Here is a 20185-nt window from a genome sequence, read left to right as displayed (position 1 = left end):
TGAGAGAAACCTGTCTAAACCCACCAGCGGGCACCGGGTGCGACATCCTGTGCTCACTGCTGGCTGCTTGGCCAGTCACAGAACTTGCCAGACAACCTGACCGGGTCGTGCCACGGCCCCCTCTCCCCCAGCGCCAGGGGCCGGCTCCCCTGGCTCCAGCCTGTCCAAACTGCAGGCCACTCAGGTCCAGGAAGGGCCCGGTGCCTCTGCCCCAGGACTGTGCTCGGTGGCCAAAAAGCCAGTGCGAGACTCTCGCCTCTAAGCCCACTCTGCGTCCCCTCACGTCATTCCCCGCTTGCATGCTGGAGTTGGGGCCGGCCCGGCGCACCAGCCAGTCGTCCTAACCCCTGGTGTGTTCTGACATAATGACAGGGACACTGTGATAAACCGGGTAACCAGCGGGGCTGCCTTTCAGGAAGAGCCTAGGATGACGCTGACCACAGGACCTGGCTGTGTGGATACCACAATCAGGACCCTAGACGCGGACGGCTGGGGAGGGGTTGTGAGCTGCTGGTCGGTCCAGGCATCGTTTCTGGACACCTGGCCTGCTGTTTCCACAGAATCAGGAGGCTTTAAAAATCCTACAGAAGAGCCTGTCTCTCCCTGCGGGGGCTGGGCTGCAGGCTTCCCAAAGCTGCTGCTCCAAGCACTGGCGGGCTCCTGGCCCTGTCTGTCCTGTGGCCCCTGGAACCCCAGCACCTAGTGGCCAGGAGCCCCATCAGCCCTCCTGGGGCCAGTGGGGCCTGGTGCTGGCCCCTGTGGTGGGCGCTCTTCCCTCTCCCGGCAGCAAGTGGAGCAGCTGCCCTTAGGCTCCAGCTCAGAGCGCCGGGACCAAAGTCCCATGGCATCCCTTCTTAGCAGGGTGACCGTGGGCAGGTCACTAGTGTCCCCAAGTCTCTCCGAGGGCTGCTATGAAATTACAGGGCTGAAGTGCGTGGACACCATCTGGCTCCCAGGGGCACTGGGTGCACCTGCAGACGCCAGCCCCGTGTGCATGCGGAGCTCCAAGCCGGTGTGTCTGTGCGGCAGCCACGGACCCCCTTGCCTGCCCTGCCCCCTAGTTTTGGTAGAGGCACCACCTGGCTGGGTGTTCAAGGCAAAGCCAGTCCTGACGTTTCTTCCCTGAAGCCTGCTGGTACCCCTACACTGTCCCCACCGAGCGGCCCCTCTGTTGGGCGCTCCTGGGGCTTCGCACATCCCCACCCCCCAGAATGTTCTTTCCTGGTCCAAGCAGGCAAGTTGTTTTTGTCACTCAGGTCCTAGCCTGGAGGTAACTTCTCAGGAAGGCTCCCTGGCCGCCTGTCTCAAAGTAGTCACCCTTCCTGACCTCACGGCCACCAGCTTTCTTGTCCTCGTGATCACTAGTTTGTTTCCATTTTGGGTTGTGTCTGTTTCCCACACCGGAGGGCAGCTAGTCTGCTTCCTCGAGCACCTGCAGGCCGCAGGTGTTAGCACAGATCCTGGCTGGCGTGGGACTAGGTTGAGCCCCGACCGCCTGCCCCCCTCAGCGCCCCAGCAGACGACCTACGTGTTTTTGGCCTCTCTTTCCGCAGCCATCTCAGCCGCCACGCTCGCCTGCTGTTGGGTGATGAGCTCCATCCTCCGACGGCAAGCACGCAGCTCTCCTCTGGAAGCAAGCCAGAATCTGGATGAATGGCTGTCCGGAGTGCGCGCTCTCCGCAAGCTCTCCCCTGGTGCCTCTGTCCCCCATCTCCAGAAAACGACAGTGGGGTTCAGGGCAGGGTGGGGCCTTTCCCTCCGGCTGCCCCTGCCGAGGCTGGCGACACAGTCATCTGTCCCCCACACTCAGGCCAGCGGGCCAGGGGACAGCGAGGTCACATCATCTTTCCAGGGATTTCTCTCCCACAATCCGGTTGCATGATCATCGTGCTGGACGTCTGGTTTCTGAGAACCACCTGGGTGACCTCAGCCCAAATGAGAATGAGAATTCTCAAGTGAGAAAGGAATGAGCTCAGGCCTGTCAAGGGCACAGGGGAGAGCCCTGGGGGCTGTGCACAGGGCCCACAGCGGTGGCCCCTCCTCGGTGATCCAGAACTCACAGACCCATCAGGATCACCAGCCAATGTGTGGGCCCGGACTAAACCCAACTCAAAATTCTAGTTCCTGTGATTAGCACAACCAAAGCAGCTCCAAACCACGTCCGGGGACGTGCAGGAGCTGCACAGGACGGGCGCGCGGTGTGGTGAGGACTCCGTCTCCTTAGGGGAAGCAACCAAGCGGAGGTTCTGCACAGGATATTTCTGTGTTTTTAGTATTTAGGAGCAAAGTATTGCAATTCCCGCAGTTTGCTGGCCAATAGCTGAGCAAACAGAAATCACATGAACGGAGGAAGACGGGACCGGAGAAGGCGATCCGCGGTGCACCAGCGACAGCTACACCCATGCCCCAAAGTTTCCAACCTTTCCGCGGGTTCGAACTTTTCTGCACAGACACCCGGGAGCACGCGGAAGCGGGAGGGGCCTGCGGAGCGGCAGGGGTCTGCAGGGGCGGCGCGGTCCACCCGAGGGCAAGCCCCACGCAGGCTGGCACCGGCCCGGCCGAGGCCCGGCGGGAACAGAGAGGGCAGCCTCTGCAGCTGGCCGCCACCGCCCACGAGGCAGGAGGAAGTCTGTCCATCAAGGACGGCCAGGGTCCAGCTGCGGGGCCTCGTGCGGTCGGCGGGGTCAGAGGGCTGGGCCGACGCCTCCTGGAACGAGGGTTGCTCCGCCCCCCACCGCTCGCCCCGCCCCCACTGCTCGCCACGCCCCCACCGCTCGCCACGCCCCCCAACCCCAGCTCTCCCCACCTCCCTCGGTGGCTCCACCCACAACTCCCCGAGCCCGGGGCCACCCTGCCCCACCCACCACTTTCTCCCCATGGCCCCGCCCATCACCACGCCCCCCGTTGCTCCCTCCCCCAGCTCCGCCCTCCCCACTTGGTTTTCTTTTCTTTTTTTTTTGGTTTTCTTTTCTTTTTAAATTTATTTGAGAGAGAGAGGGAGAATAAGGGGGCGGGGCGGGAGGAGGGTCAGAGGGAGAAGAGGAGGCGGCCTCCCGCTGAGCACCCAGCACCCAGCACCCAGCGGGTGGCCGGGGAGCAGGCGGCGGGCGGGTCCCTGGGCCAGTGGGGGACGATCCTAGGACCCCGGCGTCCCGCCCTGCCCTGAGGAGCCGCCGAGCGTCCCTCACCTGGTTCTCTGGACGCAAAGCTCCTTCTCCCGGCGCAGCTCCTCCAGGCGGCTCAGGGTCCTCCGCAGCCGGCAGGCCCGCGCTCCGTCTGGGGCGGCCGCCCTCGTCTCCCCGGCGCCGGCCTCGGGCCCCTGCTCGGGGCTGAGCCCGGAAAGGCGCCGACTGGCCCCGCAGCGCAGCCGCACCTTCCCGCCGCGGCCGCCCGCGAGGCTGCGGGGAAGCTGCCCCCACCCCCAGCCCCGGCTCTTACCCGGGCCGCCGCGCGCCGGCTCCCTTCCCCGCTTCTGGAGGAGGAAATTCAACGGCGAACTCCGGGGCCTCTCGTTTGTCTCGTTCTAGAAATCGAGGCACGAGAAAAAACAAAGAGCAGAGAAAGTCATGCAGGTCCGAAGCCCTGGGTAGACGCAGACCCGGCGGGCCCAGAAGCGGCTGGTGTCTCAGAGCAAAGGCTCTCGGAGTGCGGCCCAGGCAGCCCCGGTGCGAGTGCCACAGGCCGCTGCAGAGTGTCTGCAAAATCAAAACCCATTTTCCTAACAGCGCTAACGCATCGTTTGCGCCTCCATTCTCACTGCGTAAGTGTGCAGCGGAGTTTTCTGGAAGGTCCCGGGATACACAGTATCACACGGGCTAACACAGATGCGCAGACCGGATGGTTTCTGTTACATATAACAGGTTCAGTTTTGCTAATTTAAGTGAATAAATACAAAAAATTTTCAGCTTTAATACAATACAATAAATATTAAAAGATATAATCAACATGAAAGTTCTTCAGGTCTTCAAGAATTTTTAAAAATGTAAAGGGATTCTCTGACAGAAAAGTTTAAGAAATATTGTCACCTCACCTAATTTCATCTCACCTCATCTTACCTCACTATACCTCACCTAATCTCATCTTAACTCACCTCACCTCATCTTACCTCACCATACCTTACCTCAGTATCACCACACCTTACCTCACTTCACCAAACCTCACCTTCTCTCTCAACTCACCTCACCTCACCTCACCATACCTTACCTGTTATCACTATACCTCACCTAATACCACTTCACGTCACCTCACATCAACACGCTTTACCTCACCTCACCACAATACACAACTCACCTCATCTCACCGTACCATACTTCACAACTCACTTCATCCTACCACATCTCAGTATACCTCACTTAACCTCACAACACCATACCTCACCTAAATTCCTCACCTCACTGTACCACACCTCGCCTCATCTCACTACACCTCACCTCACCATACCTCAGTAATTTCAACTCAAGTCACCTCATATCACCCACCTCTACATACTTCATCTCATCTCACCTCACCTCATCTTACGTCACCATTCTTCACCTTACTTCACTTCACCTTACCCAATCTCACCTCAACACACCTCACCTCACATTGCTGCACCGCACCTCCTCTTTTCCTTACCTCACCTAATCTCACCTCAACTCACCTCAGTTCATTTAACCACACCTCACCTCAATCACCATGATTTACTTCACCTCACTATATCACAACTACTTTATCTCACCACCTCACCTTACCACAACGTACCTGACTAAACCTCACCACACCACAAACCATACCACACCATTCCTATCTTCACCTCAATTACCATACCACATCACTCCACACCTCACCTGACCTCATCTGACCTCACCAAACCTCACCTCACTACACCTCACCTCACCATACAACTCACCTCATCTCACCTCACCACACCTTATCTGACCAAACCTCACACCACCACAAACCACACCACACCACGTCTCATCTTATCTAATATCACCATACCACACTCCACATGACAGCTCACCTCATCTCACCATACGTCACCTTATCTCACCTCAGTTTACTTCAGTTAATCTCACCACACCTCACCTCACCATACTTCATATACCTCACATCAGCTCACTTCACTCTACCACATTTCACCATACCTTATCTCACCATACCTCACCTAATCTCATCTCATCTTACCTCCGCTCACCACACCTCACATCACACCTCACCTCATGCCACCACACCTCAATTCACCTTGCCTCACCTCACCAAACCTCACCTCTCCACATCTTACCTCACCTTACCACACAACTCATCTCATTTTACCATGCCTTACCTCACCTCACGTTACCTCACCATACCTCATATCACTTCACTTCACCCAGCACACCTCATCCTACCTCACTGCACCACAACTCACCTTACCAGAACACATATTACCTCACCATACCTCACCTTACCATACCTCATCTCACACAACACCACACCTCACCTCATACCCACACCACACCTCACCTCACCAAACCTCACATCACTGCCCCTCACCTCACCTCACCATACCTCATCTCACCTCAGCTCAGCTCACTTCCACTCACCTCACATCAACTCTCCTCAACTCATCTCATCTCACTCCACCTGATATCATCCCATCTCACCTCACCATGTCTCACTTCACCTTGCCTCACCATACCTCGCCTCATCTCACCTCTTATCACTTACTACACCACATCTTGCTTCTACCCACCACACTTCACTTACCTTGCCTCACCACATCTCACCAAACCTGACAATACCACAAACCACACCACATCATACCATACCTCACCTCACCTCAACTCACCATACCACAGCACTCCACACCTCATCTTACCTCACCTCACCACACCACACCTCACCTGACAATACCTCACCACAACTCAACTCCCCTCATTTCACCTCAACTCACTACACCTCACAACACCACAAACCACACCACACCATACCTCACCTCAACACACCCTGCCTCACCACACCTCACCTCACCAAGCATCACTTCATGTTACCACACCTCACTTCACATCCCCATATCTCACCTCATCTTACCACACTTCACCTCACCTAATCTCTCTTCAGTTTACTTCAGCTAATCTCACCACACCTTACCTCATCTCACCACACCACAACTCACCTCATCTCACCAGACCTCACCTCACCATACTACACATACCTCTCATCAGCTCACTTCACCCTACCACATCTCACCATAACTAACCTCACCATACCTCACCTAATCTTATCTCATCTTACCTCTGCTCACCACACCTCATATCACCATACCTCACCTCATCTCACCATGCCTCAGTTCACATTACCAAAATTCAACTCATCTCCCACACTTCACCTCACCCAACTTCACCTCACCTCACCATACCTCACTTAATCTCACCTCAACACACCTTACCTCATATCACCACACCACACCTCACCTCACCACATCGCAACTCACTTCATCTCACCATACCTCACCTACCTCATCTCACCTCACCTCAACTCACCTCATCTTACCTCACCACATTTCACCTTGCCTCACCTCACCATACTTTACTTCACCTCACCACATCCTACAACACTGCAAAGCATGCCACACAACAGCATGCCTCACCTCACCTCATCTCACTATATCACACCACATCTCACTTCACCCACCTGACCACACCTTACCTCACCAGAAACTACACATGACAGCATCCTCACCTCATTTCCTATCACCATACCACACGACTCCACACCTCACCTCATCTCACCCTATCATCATACCACACGACTCCACACCTCACCTCATCTCACCTCACCACACCTTACTTCACCTCACCTCACCACACCACACCTCATCTAATCTCACCATACCTCATCTTAACTCACCTCACTTCACCACACCTCACCTCACCTCACCTAACTTCATTTCACCTCACCACACCTCACCTAATCTTACCTCAACTTACCTCACCTTATCACACAACTCACCTTATCTCACCTCACCATACCTCACATCAGTTCACTTCACCCTAGTGCATCTTACCATACCTCATCGCACCACACCTTACCTCACCTCACCATACCTCACCTAATTTCACCTCACCTCATCTCATATCATCTCACCTCAACTCACCTTACCTCATTTCATCTCATCTCATCTCACCCTATAACATCTCATCTCACACCACACCACACCTCACCTCACCAAACCTCACATCACCATACCTCACTTCACCTCACCATACCTCACCTGATCTCACCTCACTTCTATTCAGCTCACATCGACTTTCCTCAACTCATCTCATCTCACCTCACCATGCTTCACTTCACTTGGCCTCATCATGCCTCACCTTACCACACCTCACCTCATCTCACCTCATATCACTTTACTTGCACCACACCTTGCCTCTACTCACCACACTTCATTTGCCTCACCTCACCAAACCTTATAATACCACAAACCACACCCCATCACATCACACCTCACCTCAACTCAACTCACCATACCACTCCATTCCACACCTCATCTTACCTCACCTTACCACACCACACCTCACCTCACGTGACATCATCTCACTGTATTTCACCCCATCTTACCTCACCTCACATCACATTATACCTCACCGCACCGGGCCTCATCTCACTACAGCTCATCACACCTCGACTATTTCACCTCAACTCACTACACCTCATCTCACAACACCACAAACCACACCACAGCCTGCCTCACCACACCTCATCTCACCAAGTGTCACCTCACATCACCACCTTACTTCACATCACCACACCACAACTCACCTCACCTTAGTCACCTCAATTCATCTTACCACACCTCACCCTCAGCTCACCATACCTCACCACACACCTCCCCTCTCCTCAGTACACCACACCACGCCCCACACTCACATCTGACCTCACCTCACCTCACCATACTCTACTTCATCTTACTACACCTCACCTCACCAAACTTCACTTTACCACACTGCCATACCTCACCTCACCACACCTCACAATATCATGAACCACACCACACTATACCTCACTTTACCACATCTCATCTCACCTCAACTCACCACACCTCAACCTCACCTCATCTCACATCACCATATTGCACTCCACATTTCACCTCACCTGACCAAATCTCACCTCACCTCACATGTCACCATACTGCACTCCACACTACATCTCACCTCACCAAACCTCACATCACCACACCTCACTTCACCTCACCAAACATCACTAGCCCTCACAACACCACAAACCATTTCTCACCTCATGTCACCACAGGTCACCTCACCTCAACCCCCCTCACCTCACCATACCACATCTCACCTCAGTTCGTATCACCATACCATGCCACACTGCACCTCATTATGTCACTTCGCCTCACTAACCTCACCACACCTCACATCAGCCCGGCTTCTTCATCACTCCTTACTTTACCACACCTCACAATGCCATAACTCACCTCACTTTATCTCATTCTAGCTCACCACACCTCACCTCACCTCACCACATCACACCTCAACATATCTCACTTGATCATCTCACCTCACCTCACCTCATCGTACCTCATATCACCTCACCTCGCCTCACCTCACAATATGTCACATAACCTCACCTCACAGCAGCATGCCTCATGACATCTCTCTTCAGTACTGAGAAAGGAGCCACGCGGGGGTTGATGGGGGACGGAGGAAATTAGTCCGGGTTGGACTGTCCTGCCTGAGGCCTAGCGCTAACCCAAATCAAAGCAAGTCTTAGAAAAATGTGAGATTATCGGTGATTTTTAAAACTCTAACAGCTTTCAGGGAAAGAAAACAAAAATAGGTCATATTCAAAGGACTGGGATAAAAACGGCATCTGGTTCTCAACAGAGATGTGAGAGCGGGAAAACCATGTTTGCTCCTTTCAAGATCCTCAGCCATGGTGTATCTTTCTTTCAACTCTAGACAGGAACATGTAAGCTCCCTCTTTGAGGAAAAACACATAAGCTGAAGAGCTGCGCTCTGTCGAAGACGAGGAATTGAGGGAGACGAAGCCCATCACGCGTCTCCGCTGTCGCTGAAGCAGCTGCCGCCGGGGGGATCTTCCCACCTTCCGCCGGCGCGAGGCCGGCCCGAGGCGGCGTCGGCGGGGCCGGGCGGGCGTCTTCTTCCATCTCGGGAGGCGGAAATTTTAGCTACAAACAAATTATCACAGTTACAGAGGAATAAGGTCACAGTTTTAAAAAGCCATAAATACTCGGTTTCATAAGAATTAACAATTTCTCCTCTAAAAACACATTAAGAAAATGCCTGAGCCGGAGCCTCGGAAGCAGCCCTGGCGGCGCCGAGCTCAGGCTCTGCAAAGGGCCCCCGAGCCCGGAGCTGCCGTCCCGCCTCCGGCCGAGGGCACAGAAGGCTCAGGACAGACGCCGGGGAAGGTGCGGGAAGGGCCGGCGAGGCCGCCGCGGTCGTCGCGGGGCGAGCGGGAAGGAAACCACAGCGACACGGCGCCGCACACGATGCCCCAAACCCCGAGTCCCAACCGCGGCGACGCCGGAGACGCGGCCCCACGCAAGTCCCGCGCGCGAGACCCAGCGGCCCGCACTGCGCCCAGTCCCGGGGACGACGCGGGGCCCCCGCGCGCGGCTGCATCCGGGACGCACGGCGGCGGGCGGAGGGGCCGGACACCAAAGAGAACGAGAGCCAAGTGCGGGCTCCACTGGGCGCCGGGGAGAGGCTCGGGGTTGAGGCCGGGATGCGGCGCGGCGGGAGCACCGCGGTGGCCCGGCCGCCCCAGGTCCTGCCGCAGAGGCGCTTCCCCGGGGACGCGGTGATCCCAACTCGCCCAAGCGCAGGTGCCGACGCGGGCGCAGCGCGGGGTGCACGTTACAGCGCGGCTCCAGAGCGAGGCTTTATTTTTAGGATTTTGTTTGTTTATTTGAGGGAGAGCGAGCGAGCACAAGCGGGGGGCAGCAGAGGGCGAGGGCGAGGCAGGCGCCGCCTCCGGCGGAGCCCGATGCGGGGCTCGATCCCGGGACCCAGGGGCCATGACCTGAGCCGAAGACAGAGGCTTAACCCACTGAGCCCCCCAGGCGCCCCTCAAAAGCACTGCTTAGGAAATTTCAGAATATTCATTATACTTCATCATTTTGGGAACGCTCCGAGCTCGTCTGTGGAGAACGTTGATATTAAATGTTGATCTTATGTAGGAGATGCTAAAATTATAGACGAATTTGTTTCTCACTGCTTAATTTAGCAATTGCTTCAGAATAATTAACTGAAAAGTATTTTCAAAGCCTAATAATGTTTCCTGGACAAATCATGAATAAGTCAGTGCTAGTTATCCATTTTTTGAAATGCCACAAAGAATCACGCGTTTCCCTTCTGAGAGGCAGAATTTTAAGGCATCTTGTAAAACGCCAAATGTTCCTCCCGTTGATAAAATCTGTTGACCTACTGGTTGGGGATCGGCAGAGCTCTTGGAAGATCTGCACAAAGTGGAGGCATCTGTTCTGCTTCACAGTCATGACCTCCATGTGCTCGCGACAACGGTGTGACTGACCCCCGGGGGGAACGAGTCTCTGAGCAGAGGTAGAACATCACGGTTTCACGGAAAACAACTACATCATAGCACTTTTTATCCACTTTTTCTTCAAGGTGTTGTTTGTAAGTGATGCATACACCTGACGTGCGGCTTGAATTCACAGTCCAGACATCAAGAGTCACGGGGCACCCCGGGGGTGCAGTTGGTCAAGCCTCCGATTCCTGACTTTGGTTCAGGTCATGATCGCAGGGTGGTGAGATCAAGCCCACGTCTGGCTCTGCGCTGGGCATGGACTCAGCTTGAGATTCTCTCTCTCTCTCTCTGCCCTTGCCCAAGCCCTCTCTCCCTCTCTCTAAAAAAGGAAGAAAGAAAGAAGGAGAGTGCCCGCTCCACGGACTGAGCCAGCCAGGTGCCTGTCAACCACACACACTCTGAATGTCCAGTGAAAAAGGGCACTTCTAGGGGGTGGCCTTTGGCCCCTCTTAAATTCTCACGAAAACCACAGCAGAAAGATTCAGTTTTCCCAACACACGAGTCCATAAGGACCAGGCCAACGGGAGGAGACATCATTTGAACCAAACAGAAGCTGGGAGGCGTGAGGATGTTATCGGCCCGGCTGGCAGGGGCCGACTGACCTTCCGGGGGAAAACTTGAAACACGACGCCCCTTGGGCACAGCACCCGCTGGTGAAAGGCCCCAGAACAGGGCGCCGATGAATTGGGAGTGGGGTAAAATCTGAAACAGAGATTTGCTCAGACGTGCTGAACAAGCAGCTCGGAGTGCCTTCCCTGCTTCTGGCTGCACGGCCGCCCAGGTCCCAGCCGTCGCACGGAAAACAAGCAGAAACGCTGGGTGAAACTGTACTGTAACTGCCTTAAGAAGCTCGAAGAGTTGACTAGAAAATAAGAACCCTTCGGGTCAAAATCTAAGTGAAGGCAAGCGTATACACAGGTTAAATGGCCACGGTTCAATAAAAAGTCTCTTCTTAAATTGGATGAAAAGAACAGTAACAGCGACCCAAAAATCCAACTGCACACTACCGAAGAGACGTCTAGAACACAAGCCTGCGGGGGTCCTGGGCTTTATAATTCAGAGAGATGCGCTGGCCAGGAACTGTGAAGAGGAGGCCGGCGGAGTTATCTAGAAACACACGGAATTCTGGAGGCGAAAAGCAGCAACAGCCACGCAGGATGTGTGCACCCGACGTTCGGCTCCCAGAAGCCCACGCGCACCCACTCACCGGTCGCAAAGCAAGCGGAGCACAGGTGGACCGAACGAGGAAAAGGTCAAGATGCAACTCTGGCGGGCCGCGGTGACGCACGCTCTAACAAAACCAGGAGAGACAAGTCGCCAACGACGTGCGCTTGGACAATGTCATTAGCAAACTGAGCCGACAGACACCCGGAACCCGGCAACCGCAGGATTTCAAGGTCCCCTACAGCAAACACAGAACATTTACGAAAGCCGTGTCTTGGGCCCAAAACGGGTGTCAGTCAATTTCAAAGGCCTGGAAGGGTACATAGCTTTGTACGGAGTAGGGAACACAGTCCATCATGTCGTGATGACTTTGTGTGGTGACAGATGGGGACAGGACGCATCAAGGTAACGCTTTCACAAGGCAGGTGCATCTCAAATCACTGTGGTGCCCCCTGAAATGAACACAATATTGCACGCCAGTTACTCCTCAATAAAGATGATCCTAAAAACTTGTTCTCTGGCCCGAATTCATCGGCCCAAATCAGTAAGCAATAGAGAACTACCTTTAGAAAACTACTTGGAAACACACTTTTTTTTTTTAAAGATTTATTTATTTTAGAAAGAGAGGGAAGGACAGAGAGAGTGAGGGTGTGGGCAGGGAAGGGGCAGGGGGAGACAAAGAGAGAGCCCCAAGCAGACTCCCCACTGAGCGTGGAGCCCAGCACGGGGCTTGATCCCGTGACCCTGAGATCAAGCTTGGGGCCGAGATCAATGGTTGGAGGCTTATGAGTGAGCCGCCCAGGTGCCCCCAAGAAATATACTTCTAAATGACCCAGGGTCCAGGGAAAAGCTGTCGTGGAGACGGTGCAATGAGTTACAGGACAGGAGCGCCCGGGGACCGGCCATGCAGCTGGAGCCCCGCCAACCTGCGGCCCCACAGCATCTGTCGTGGAAAGGGGAATGGCGAACGGGCTCCACGTCCAGTTGAGGAAGTGAGCCAAGACCTGCCAGAGAAACCCAAAGAAAGTGCAAGAAAGAAGATGACAAAGATTAGAAATCCGCACGACGAAGACAGATGAGAGAGAGAGGGCCCCGGAAACGGGAAGTTTGGATTTTTTAAAGATCTGCAAAACTGAAAAATAATCTCATAAAAAAATACAAAGGAAAGTCAGTCAACAACTTTATGCCAATGAATGTGAAAATTTAGACAATGAACAAGTTATTAGAAAAATAGTAGTAACCAAAATGGTTTGAAGAAAAGAAAAATGTTGAATCCCATGAGCATAAAAGAAACTCAATAGACAGACGGACCCTTGAAGGGGGCTCAGGGCGCAGAGGCCGCCCTGCCAAGTTCTGGGAAACCCGCGAGGCGTGCACACTGCTTCTGGGAAGGAGGGGCAGAAGGCCCACTCCCTGACTTACTTCCCGGAGCTCCTGTCACCTTTGTCACCAAAGCCGGACAATGAAAGGGGAAGTGGGGAGCATCCCCTGCCTGAATCCCGCAGCAGCGCATGGATGCAACTTTGGTACCCCAGGGCCTGACTGCACGTTAGAATCAGGTTAACTCACCGCGGGGGACAGACCGAAGGAAGGGACTCACATGGTCGACTCGATTGATGTGGGGAAGCACTGATCACATTCAACATCGCACTTCACCATCTCCTACTGCACACTGATGGCTTTACTGTGGGAAAGGCTGTTTGCAGGAAACGTCATGAGTTCTAAGCACAAAAAGCCGCAGGACTGAGAGCAAAACAAGGACGTTTGCTTCCACTCGGCGCCGCTGGGGCTCCCAGCCAGAACCCGCTGGAAGGAACACAAGGAGCTCGAAGTGGAAATGTTCTCAGATCCCAGGACTGTGTGCGGAGCGATCCGCCGGGCACGCAGACATCCGGCATTAAGTCACTGAGACGATTTAGTGACGTCGCTCGACCTAAGTCCAGTCATAAAAACCAAATATAATCCTGCTCTTCCGAACGGAGGGGAAACGAGATTTGGAAGAGATGCCGTGTGTTTCGAATTATACCAAGAAATACGAGGTACCTAAAACCGGACACAACAAAAGATGTGCAGATCCTGTCCGGAGAAGACGCTGGAGGCTGACATTAAAGGCCTCCAGCATACAGAAACGGATCAAACGACCCAGAAACTTCAGCAAATGGAGGTCAAGGCGGAAAAGAGGGACAGGGCGGCCACTTTAAACCAAAAGGGCCTTCAGAGACAAGTCGGCCACTTGCGGTGCGGGGGTCCTGCCTGTCCCTGGATTCCAGGAAGCAGCTGAGAAGACTCGTTTTCCAGACGATGTGAATGAAGGCGGACTGGTGTTTATTTTATCAAGAAATTCAGGTTAATTTTGTTGGGACTGATAACCATGTCGTAGTTATGCCAAAAGGGAGTCTTCTCTGGGAGAGCAGTAGTTACGGGTGGAAACCCCCCACCTGGGCTGCTCTCGCCTCCCCCTACCAGGACCTGCCAGTGAGGGGCTGCAGGGGCGCGGCCAGCAGCGTGGTGCGGGAGGCACCAAGGGGACCGGGCCTGCGAATCTGGGTCGCCCCTTCTCTACCTTCCTGAGATCACACTTTTCCACAGTAAAAGTGCAAAGAAAAGAACAAAGTCGGCATAAATGAATGAGTGTTCAAGAACTGCCAGTTCTCTCCAAACTGCTCTGCAGATTCACCACCGCCCCACACCCAGCCGGAGCGCGCGGGCCACCAGCGGGCAAGGGCGCCCGCCTCGGTCACGAGCCCAACGGCCGGGCCTTCCCGCCGGGACTCGGTTCCCTGCGGATGAACGTCGCAGGCAGGAACAGCTGACCTGGGCCACAGTGGATGCTGGGGGCACACGGCGCTGCAAATGTCAGCCACGAGAGGAAAAGCTGGCGCAGGGTCATGTACATTTAAAGTAAAAACTTGTGTTCGGAGAACGCCCAAAGGAGCGTTGAAAAAAAGCTACAAACCAGAAGACAAATTCGACCCAAAGCCCAAAAGCTCTGCCATCAGGAGCATGTAAGGGCGACGCCCGGGTCGGCGGAGGAGCCACCGGCGGCCAAGGGGCAGCATGTCAGCAGGGCCCTTTGCCCTAAAGCACGCCCTGGCCGGCCAGCGGGGCAGCCGCACCCCTGCGTGTCAGCGGCCCCCAGTCCCGACTGCCTCCCGCCGTGGTTCGCGCGGTTCCCCGTAGCTCTCCACAGGCTCCCGCTTTGGATAAGCTGTTTGTCGGCGACACACACACGTTGCCCAACCTCATTTATAGTTCTCAGTCGGTGAAGCATCTGCCTTCGGCTTGGGTCATGATCCCGGGGTCCTGGGATGAAACCCCATGTTGGGCTCCCTGCTCAGCGGGGAGTCAGCCTCTCCCCTGAAATAAATAAAATCTTTTTTTAGAAAAGTAAAGTGAAAAAGTATGTACCTTTGTATCACTTTCCCATTGTTGCTGTAACAAGTTACTGCAAACCCAGTGACTTAACACACCACTCACGCTGCGATTCGGGTGGTCAGGGTCGGCAGTGAGTCTCGCTGCGTTAAAATCCAGGTGTGGCAGGGCCGCACCTTTCTGGAGGTCCCCCACACGCCTCAGCTCAAGGCCCCATTCAACCACCTTCAAAGCCAGCAGCGCGAGCTACCGTCCCCCCGGGGCTCTGTGGCTCCCTCCCCACTCCCGGCTCCCTGTCCCACTCCTGAGGACACCTGGATAATCTGGGATCTTGTCCCCAGCTCACACGCCGCTGAACAAGCTGAATTCCCCTGCCACATCGTCCAACATATTCCCAGGTTCCAAGGATGAGGTCATGGCCGCCTTTGGGGGCCCAGTTTTGCTTCCATTCTCTGACTCCGGGCTCTGCTCCTGGGTGTGCGTCCTATAGATGCTGCACTAGTGTCCTGGGGCTGCCATCACCAGCGCAACACCAGGAGTCTCCGGGCGATGGAAATGTGTTCTCTCACACTTGCAGAGGACAGGGACCTGCCATGGTGGTGATGGCAGCGCCGTGGTCCCCCTGAAGTGCCGGGAGAGCATGTGTTCCAGGCCTCTCCAAGGTTCTGACAGCACCCTGGGTCCTCCTCTGGGTGCTCTGGGGTGACAGTGCCCTGGCTTGGCGTGGGCTAACTCCAGCCTCCACATGACAGTCTCCAGGGGCCCAGATCTACGTCCAAATACCTCCTTTTTATAAAGACACCTGTTGTAGGACCTCATCACAACAAATGACATCCCTAATGACCCTATTTCCAAAGGAGGCCACATTCTGAGATCCTGGGGATTAGGGCTTCAACCCATGATGTTTTCTCCTTGAAGAAACACATTTCAACTCATCACACGCTCCGGCTTCGGGACACAGCAGGACCCCCCAGAGCAGCAAGGCTGGGAGCAGCAGAGAGTCCGGAATCCCGCAGCAGGATGGCCGCAGGCGCACGGGTCCTCCTCTGGGTGCTCTGGGGTGACGCGAATGCTCCACGTCGGGCACCATGCTGCAGGGCCCCCTTGAACACGACCGCCAGGGAAGAAGGTGCAAAAGGTGCCCCAGATTTGGCAGGAGAGGCAGGATCCGCGGTGGCCCAGACGGGGGTGCTGAGGGGGTGTCGGCTTGGGGGAGTCGTGGCCCCGAGCTGGATGTCAGACGGGAGCAGGAGGAGGCTGCCCCGTGGAGGACATCAGAGCCCAGGCAGGGCGGGGGGCGGGGGTTGTCACTGGGAGCCACCCAGCTCCAGCCTTGGAAGGATGACACGGCCATATAGCTTCTACGATCTCCCGATACCACATGTGTCAGTCACACAGGGAACGGCAGACGTCGGCAGACAGCACGTTAATCCGGCGATCAAGGTGAAAGTCGGCGGTGATGTGACATGGCTCACCTCACAGGCCAGAATGGGCAGAAAGTGGCGCATAAGTCCTTTGACTCTCCTGCCAAGGACGCATGATGCGAACCTCATCTGGGGAAACATCAGACAAGCCCACATCGAAGAGCTTCTGCGGACCCGCCTGCAGCCGTCAGAGGCGGCGTCCTGAAAGCCCGGGAAACGCCAGGGAGGCCGAGGGCCAGATGCTGCAGACACACAAGGACTGCGGAGCGCAACGTGTGATCCCAGAGGGGGTCCTTTCGCTTTTGTGGCTTTCTGGGATCAACTGTCAAAAGGTGCTTAACAGTGGTGGTGACACGTCTGTGAGTGTCCTGACTTTGATGGCCCTTCTGAGGTCACGTGGGAGAACGGCCTGCACAGTGTGGCTCGGTCAGAAAGCATCCCATAAGTGACTTCTCAAGTGCCTCAGGAAAAGACGATTTGGGGACTAAACTTTTATGTAAACTTGGAGTTGTTTCAAAAATTAAAGAAGAATATATATAGTATTATTCCATTTATATGATATTCCAAAGTCAGTGAAACTTAATTATGGTGCTTAGGAACGCATACACGGGGTGCACCTGAAGAAAAGCCAGGAAATGAGAATCACAAAAGCCCGTCCGGGTCTTGGGGGTCAGTGAGGTCTGCCTGTGGGAAGGGAAGGGAGGACTGACTTACCGTGTGGACGTGGTTTGATTTCTTGACCTGGGTAGTTGCTACTGATGTTCACTTTATGTATGTATGTGTGTGTGTATGTGTGTCTATATGTATGTACATGTGTGCTTGTGTGTTTGTGTATATGTATATGTGCATGTGCGTGTATACGTGCATGTGTGCCGATGTGTATGTATGTGTATGCATATATGTGGCTATATGTGTGCATGTACATGTATGTATATGTGTATGTATATGTGTGCATGCGTATGTGTATGTACCTGTATATATGTGTGCACATGCATGTATATGCATGTATATGTGTGTGTATGCATGCATCTGTGTATGTGTGTATGTGTGTGTGTGTGTGTGTGTATGTGTGTGTATGTATGTATTTAATTTTTTCCTGATGTTCACTTTAAAACCAGTCTGCGCCGGGTGCGCGGGCGCGTGCGTCCCCCTGCCCAGAGCACCTGTGAGGGAACTCCGGGCACCTGGCGGCCCAGCCGGGCGGTGCGGGCTCCGTACCTGGCGCAGCGGCTGGCTCAGCGCGGCCGTGCAGGGAAGGGTTCGAGGAAAGGACCGGCAGCTGGTGGGAAACGCAGCAGGGGCCCCTCCACGGCCCAAACGGGGTCCCTCTGAAAAACCCAATAGGGGCGCCTGGGGGGACTCAGCCGGTTAAGCGTCTATTCGGGTCAGCTCATGATCCCAGAGTCACCGGATCGAGCCCCGCATGGGGCGCCCTGCCCAGCGGGGAGTCTGCTTCTCCCTCCGCCCCTCCCCCCGCTCGTTCTCTCTTTCTAAAAAATAAATAAATAAATAAATAAATAAATAATATCTTTTAAAAAGTAAACTTAAAGAAGAAAGAAAAGCCCAGCGGGAGGACTCGGGGCTCCCTTTCTCCGCTGGGCTCCCCAGCCGGGGTCCCCCAACTCTGGTCAGGGCTGCCACCGCGGCGCCGCGACCCCAGTGAGGCCCGCAAAGCCGGGGGTCGGGGGGGGGGCAGCCCCAGGGCCGGGGACTCCGCGAAAACCACCGGGGGCGAGACCCGCCGCAGCAGGTGCCTGCCCGGCCGAACCCGGGCTCCGGGGCGAACGGACCCACCTCTCCGTGGCCGGCCGGGGGTCGCAGAGGCTCCTCCGGGGGCGCTCCCAGACCTGGGCCGCGGCGTCGAGGGCGGCGGGCAGCTCCATGGCAACGAGCGACTCCAGGGCGACGGGCGGCTCCACGGGCCGGGGTGGGGCTTCGCCCGCCGCGCGCACCCCTGCTCGGGCGATGGTGCGGTCCGGGGCGCCCCCGCGCAGGCGCAGTGCGGCCGCGGCGGCCCGCGGAGAGTCCCGGAGCGGATCCGGCGGCTCGGTGGACGCGGGAGCGCGCGGGGCCGTAGCCGGGGGTTTGGCCCTAGCAGCCCCGGGGGCAGGTTGGTCCACCCAGCGAGTGTCGTGCTCGCGCCGACGGGTCCTGCCCGCGGGCGTCGTAGGCGGGGACTGCGGGCTCCACGTGCGGGCCGCGCCGAGCCGCGCGTCGCCCTCCCCAGCCCGGCCCGGGGTCCCCTGCCCCGCTCTGTCGTGAGGCGACCGGCCCGGCCGGAGCGCGTGTCTGGGCGCAGACGTGGGGGTGCGACCTGGGCCTCTCGGGCCAGGCCCGGCGGGGACTCGGGAGCACCCCGGGCGGCGGAGCCCTGCCCTCGCCGCGCGCCGCTGCAGCCGACCTCGAGGTGCCTCCCGGGGCCGCCGCGAGTCCGGGAAGTGCCTGGTTCCGCGCGGGAAACCGTCCACCCGGGTGGCCGCCGAGCCCTGCGCACAGCGCCGCGGAGGCGGGGACCGCGCGCGTTAGCCGTGGCCCCGCGCGCGTCCGCGGTCATCGCCGGCTCGCGGGGCGCGGGTCTCTGCGCTCCGAAGGCTGGGCCCGAGGAGCAGAACCGCGGCGCCCCATCAGCCCACGGTCGCTTCCCTGACAGAACTCACACTCCTGCCGCCCCACGGCCTGCACCGGGCTGCTTCCCCCCGGTTTGCCCGCTGGCCTCTGCGTATCCGCAACCCTCCGTGCCCTGTCCACGGCAGAGGCGGAGGCCGGCCGAGGGCTGCAGAGAGCCCCGGCCGAGCCGCTGCGGAGGCGGGAGGACTGTCGTGTCTCCCCATGGAGTGATCTTCAAAACCTACTGTGAAGGGACAAAAGTGGTGCAACGGGGTGTGTCTTCCTAAGAAGGGGCAGAGGCGCTAAGAACATCCAGGTACAGGTACTTCCTGAGGGTCACGGAGAAACAGTTACCAGCCAGGGTCAGGAAGGTGAGCTCCACGCGGAAATGACATTTCTCTGAAGGTGCTTGTCCCTTTGGCTGTGGAACTGTGTGGCCGCAGTGCCAAAAACAAGTCAGTTCCTAAGAATTGGAAACAAAATAAATGAACCTAACTGTATGTCAGGTATTAACCTTACAGAAAAGAATTCAAATGACTTTAAAACCCAACAATTTGATTGTACTTAACTAGTAAGGGCCAAAAGAGCTCCAAAGAACGCTCGGGTTGTTTGCAGTGGCCCTGGCCTTAGTAACGGTGCGACCATCGCCGCCCGGAAGTGCATGCAGGGAGATACAGGACATAGCTGGTGTGGGAATGTTAGGAACCAACATTTTAACTTTGGGAGAAGAGATAGGAATGTAAAATAAGTTAAAACTGTAATCTTGGGTGCCAATGGGAAATATTAGTATGAATTAATAGAACTTTAAAAATGTATTTCTGGGGCACTGGGTGGCTCATTCGGTTAAGCCTCGGACTCTTGCTTTCAGCTCAGGTCATGATCTCAGGGTTGTGCGACTAAACTCCAGTCCAGCTCTGCGCTGCACGTGAAGCCAGCTTAGAATTCTCCGTCTCCCTCTGCCTTTCTGCCCCTGCTTGCACACTCTCTCTAAAAATAAATAAATATGTAAATAATAAAAAAATTACTTCTGGGGCGCCTGGGTGGCTCAGTGGATTAAGCGTCTGCCTTGG

At 55.8% G+C, this 20185-nt stretch overlaps 1 protein-coding gene across 1 annotated transcript in view; it reads right to left on the bottom strand.

Moving 5' to 3' along the window:
- The window catches only part of CFAP74 (cilia and flagella associated protein 74), a 74620-nt gene that overhangs the window by 42831 nt on the left and 11604 nt on the right, over positions 1-20185 (bottom strand). The window contains exons 3-7 of the mRNA XM_032361539.1: positions 19680-19832; positions 18303-19578; positions 3439-3523; positions 3189-3329; positions 1529-1627 (exon numbers count right to left, since the gene is read on the bottom strand). Of these exons, the coding sequence (XP_032217430.1) occupies positions 1529-1627; positions 3189-3329; positions 3439-3523; positions 18303-19062 (1085 nt within the window). The 5' untranslated portion in view covers positions 19063-19578; positions 19680-19832. The remainder of the gene's footprint in view (positions 1-1528; positions 1628-3188; positions 3330-3438; positions 3524-18302; positions 19579-19679; positions 19833-20185) is intronic.

This window comes from Mustela erminea, chromosome 10, assembly GCF_009829155.1.
Source record: "Mustela erminea isolate mMusErm1 chromosome 10, mMusErm1.Pri, whole genome shotgun sequence".
In the NCBI taxonomy this organism is placed as follows: domain Eukaryota; kingdom Metazoa; phylum Chordata; class Mammalia; order Carnivora; family Mustelidae; genus Mustela; species Mustela erminea.
This window is presented reverse-complemented; position numbering and strand designations above follow the sequence as displayed.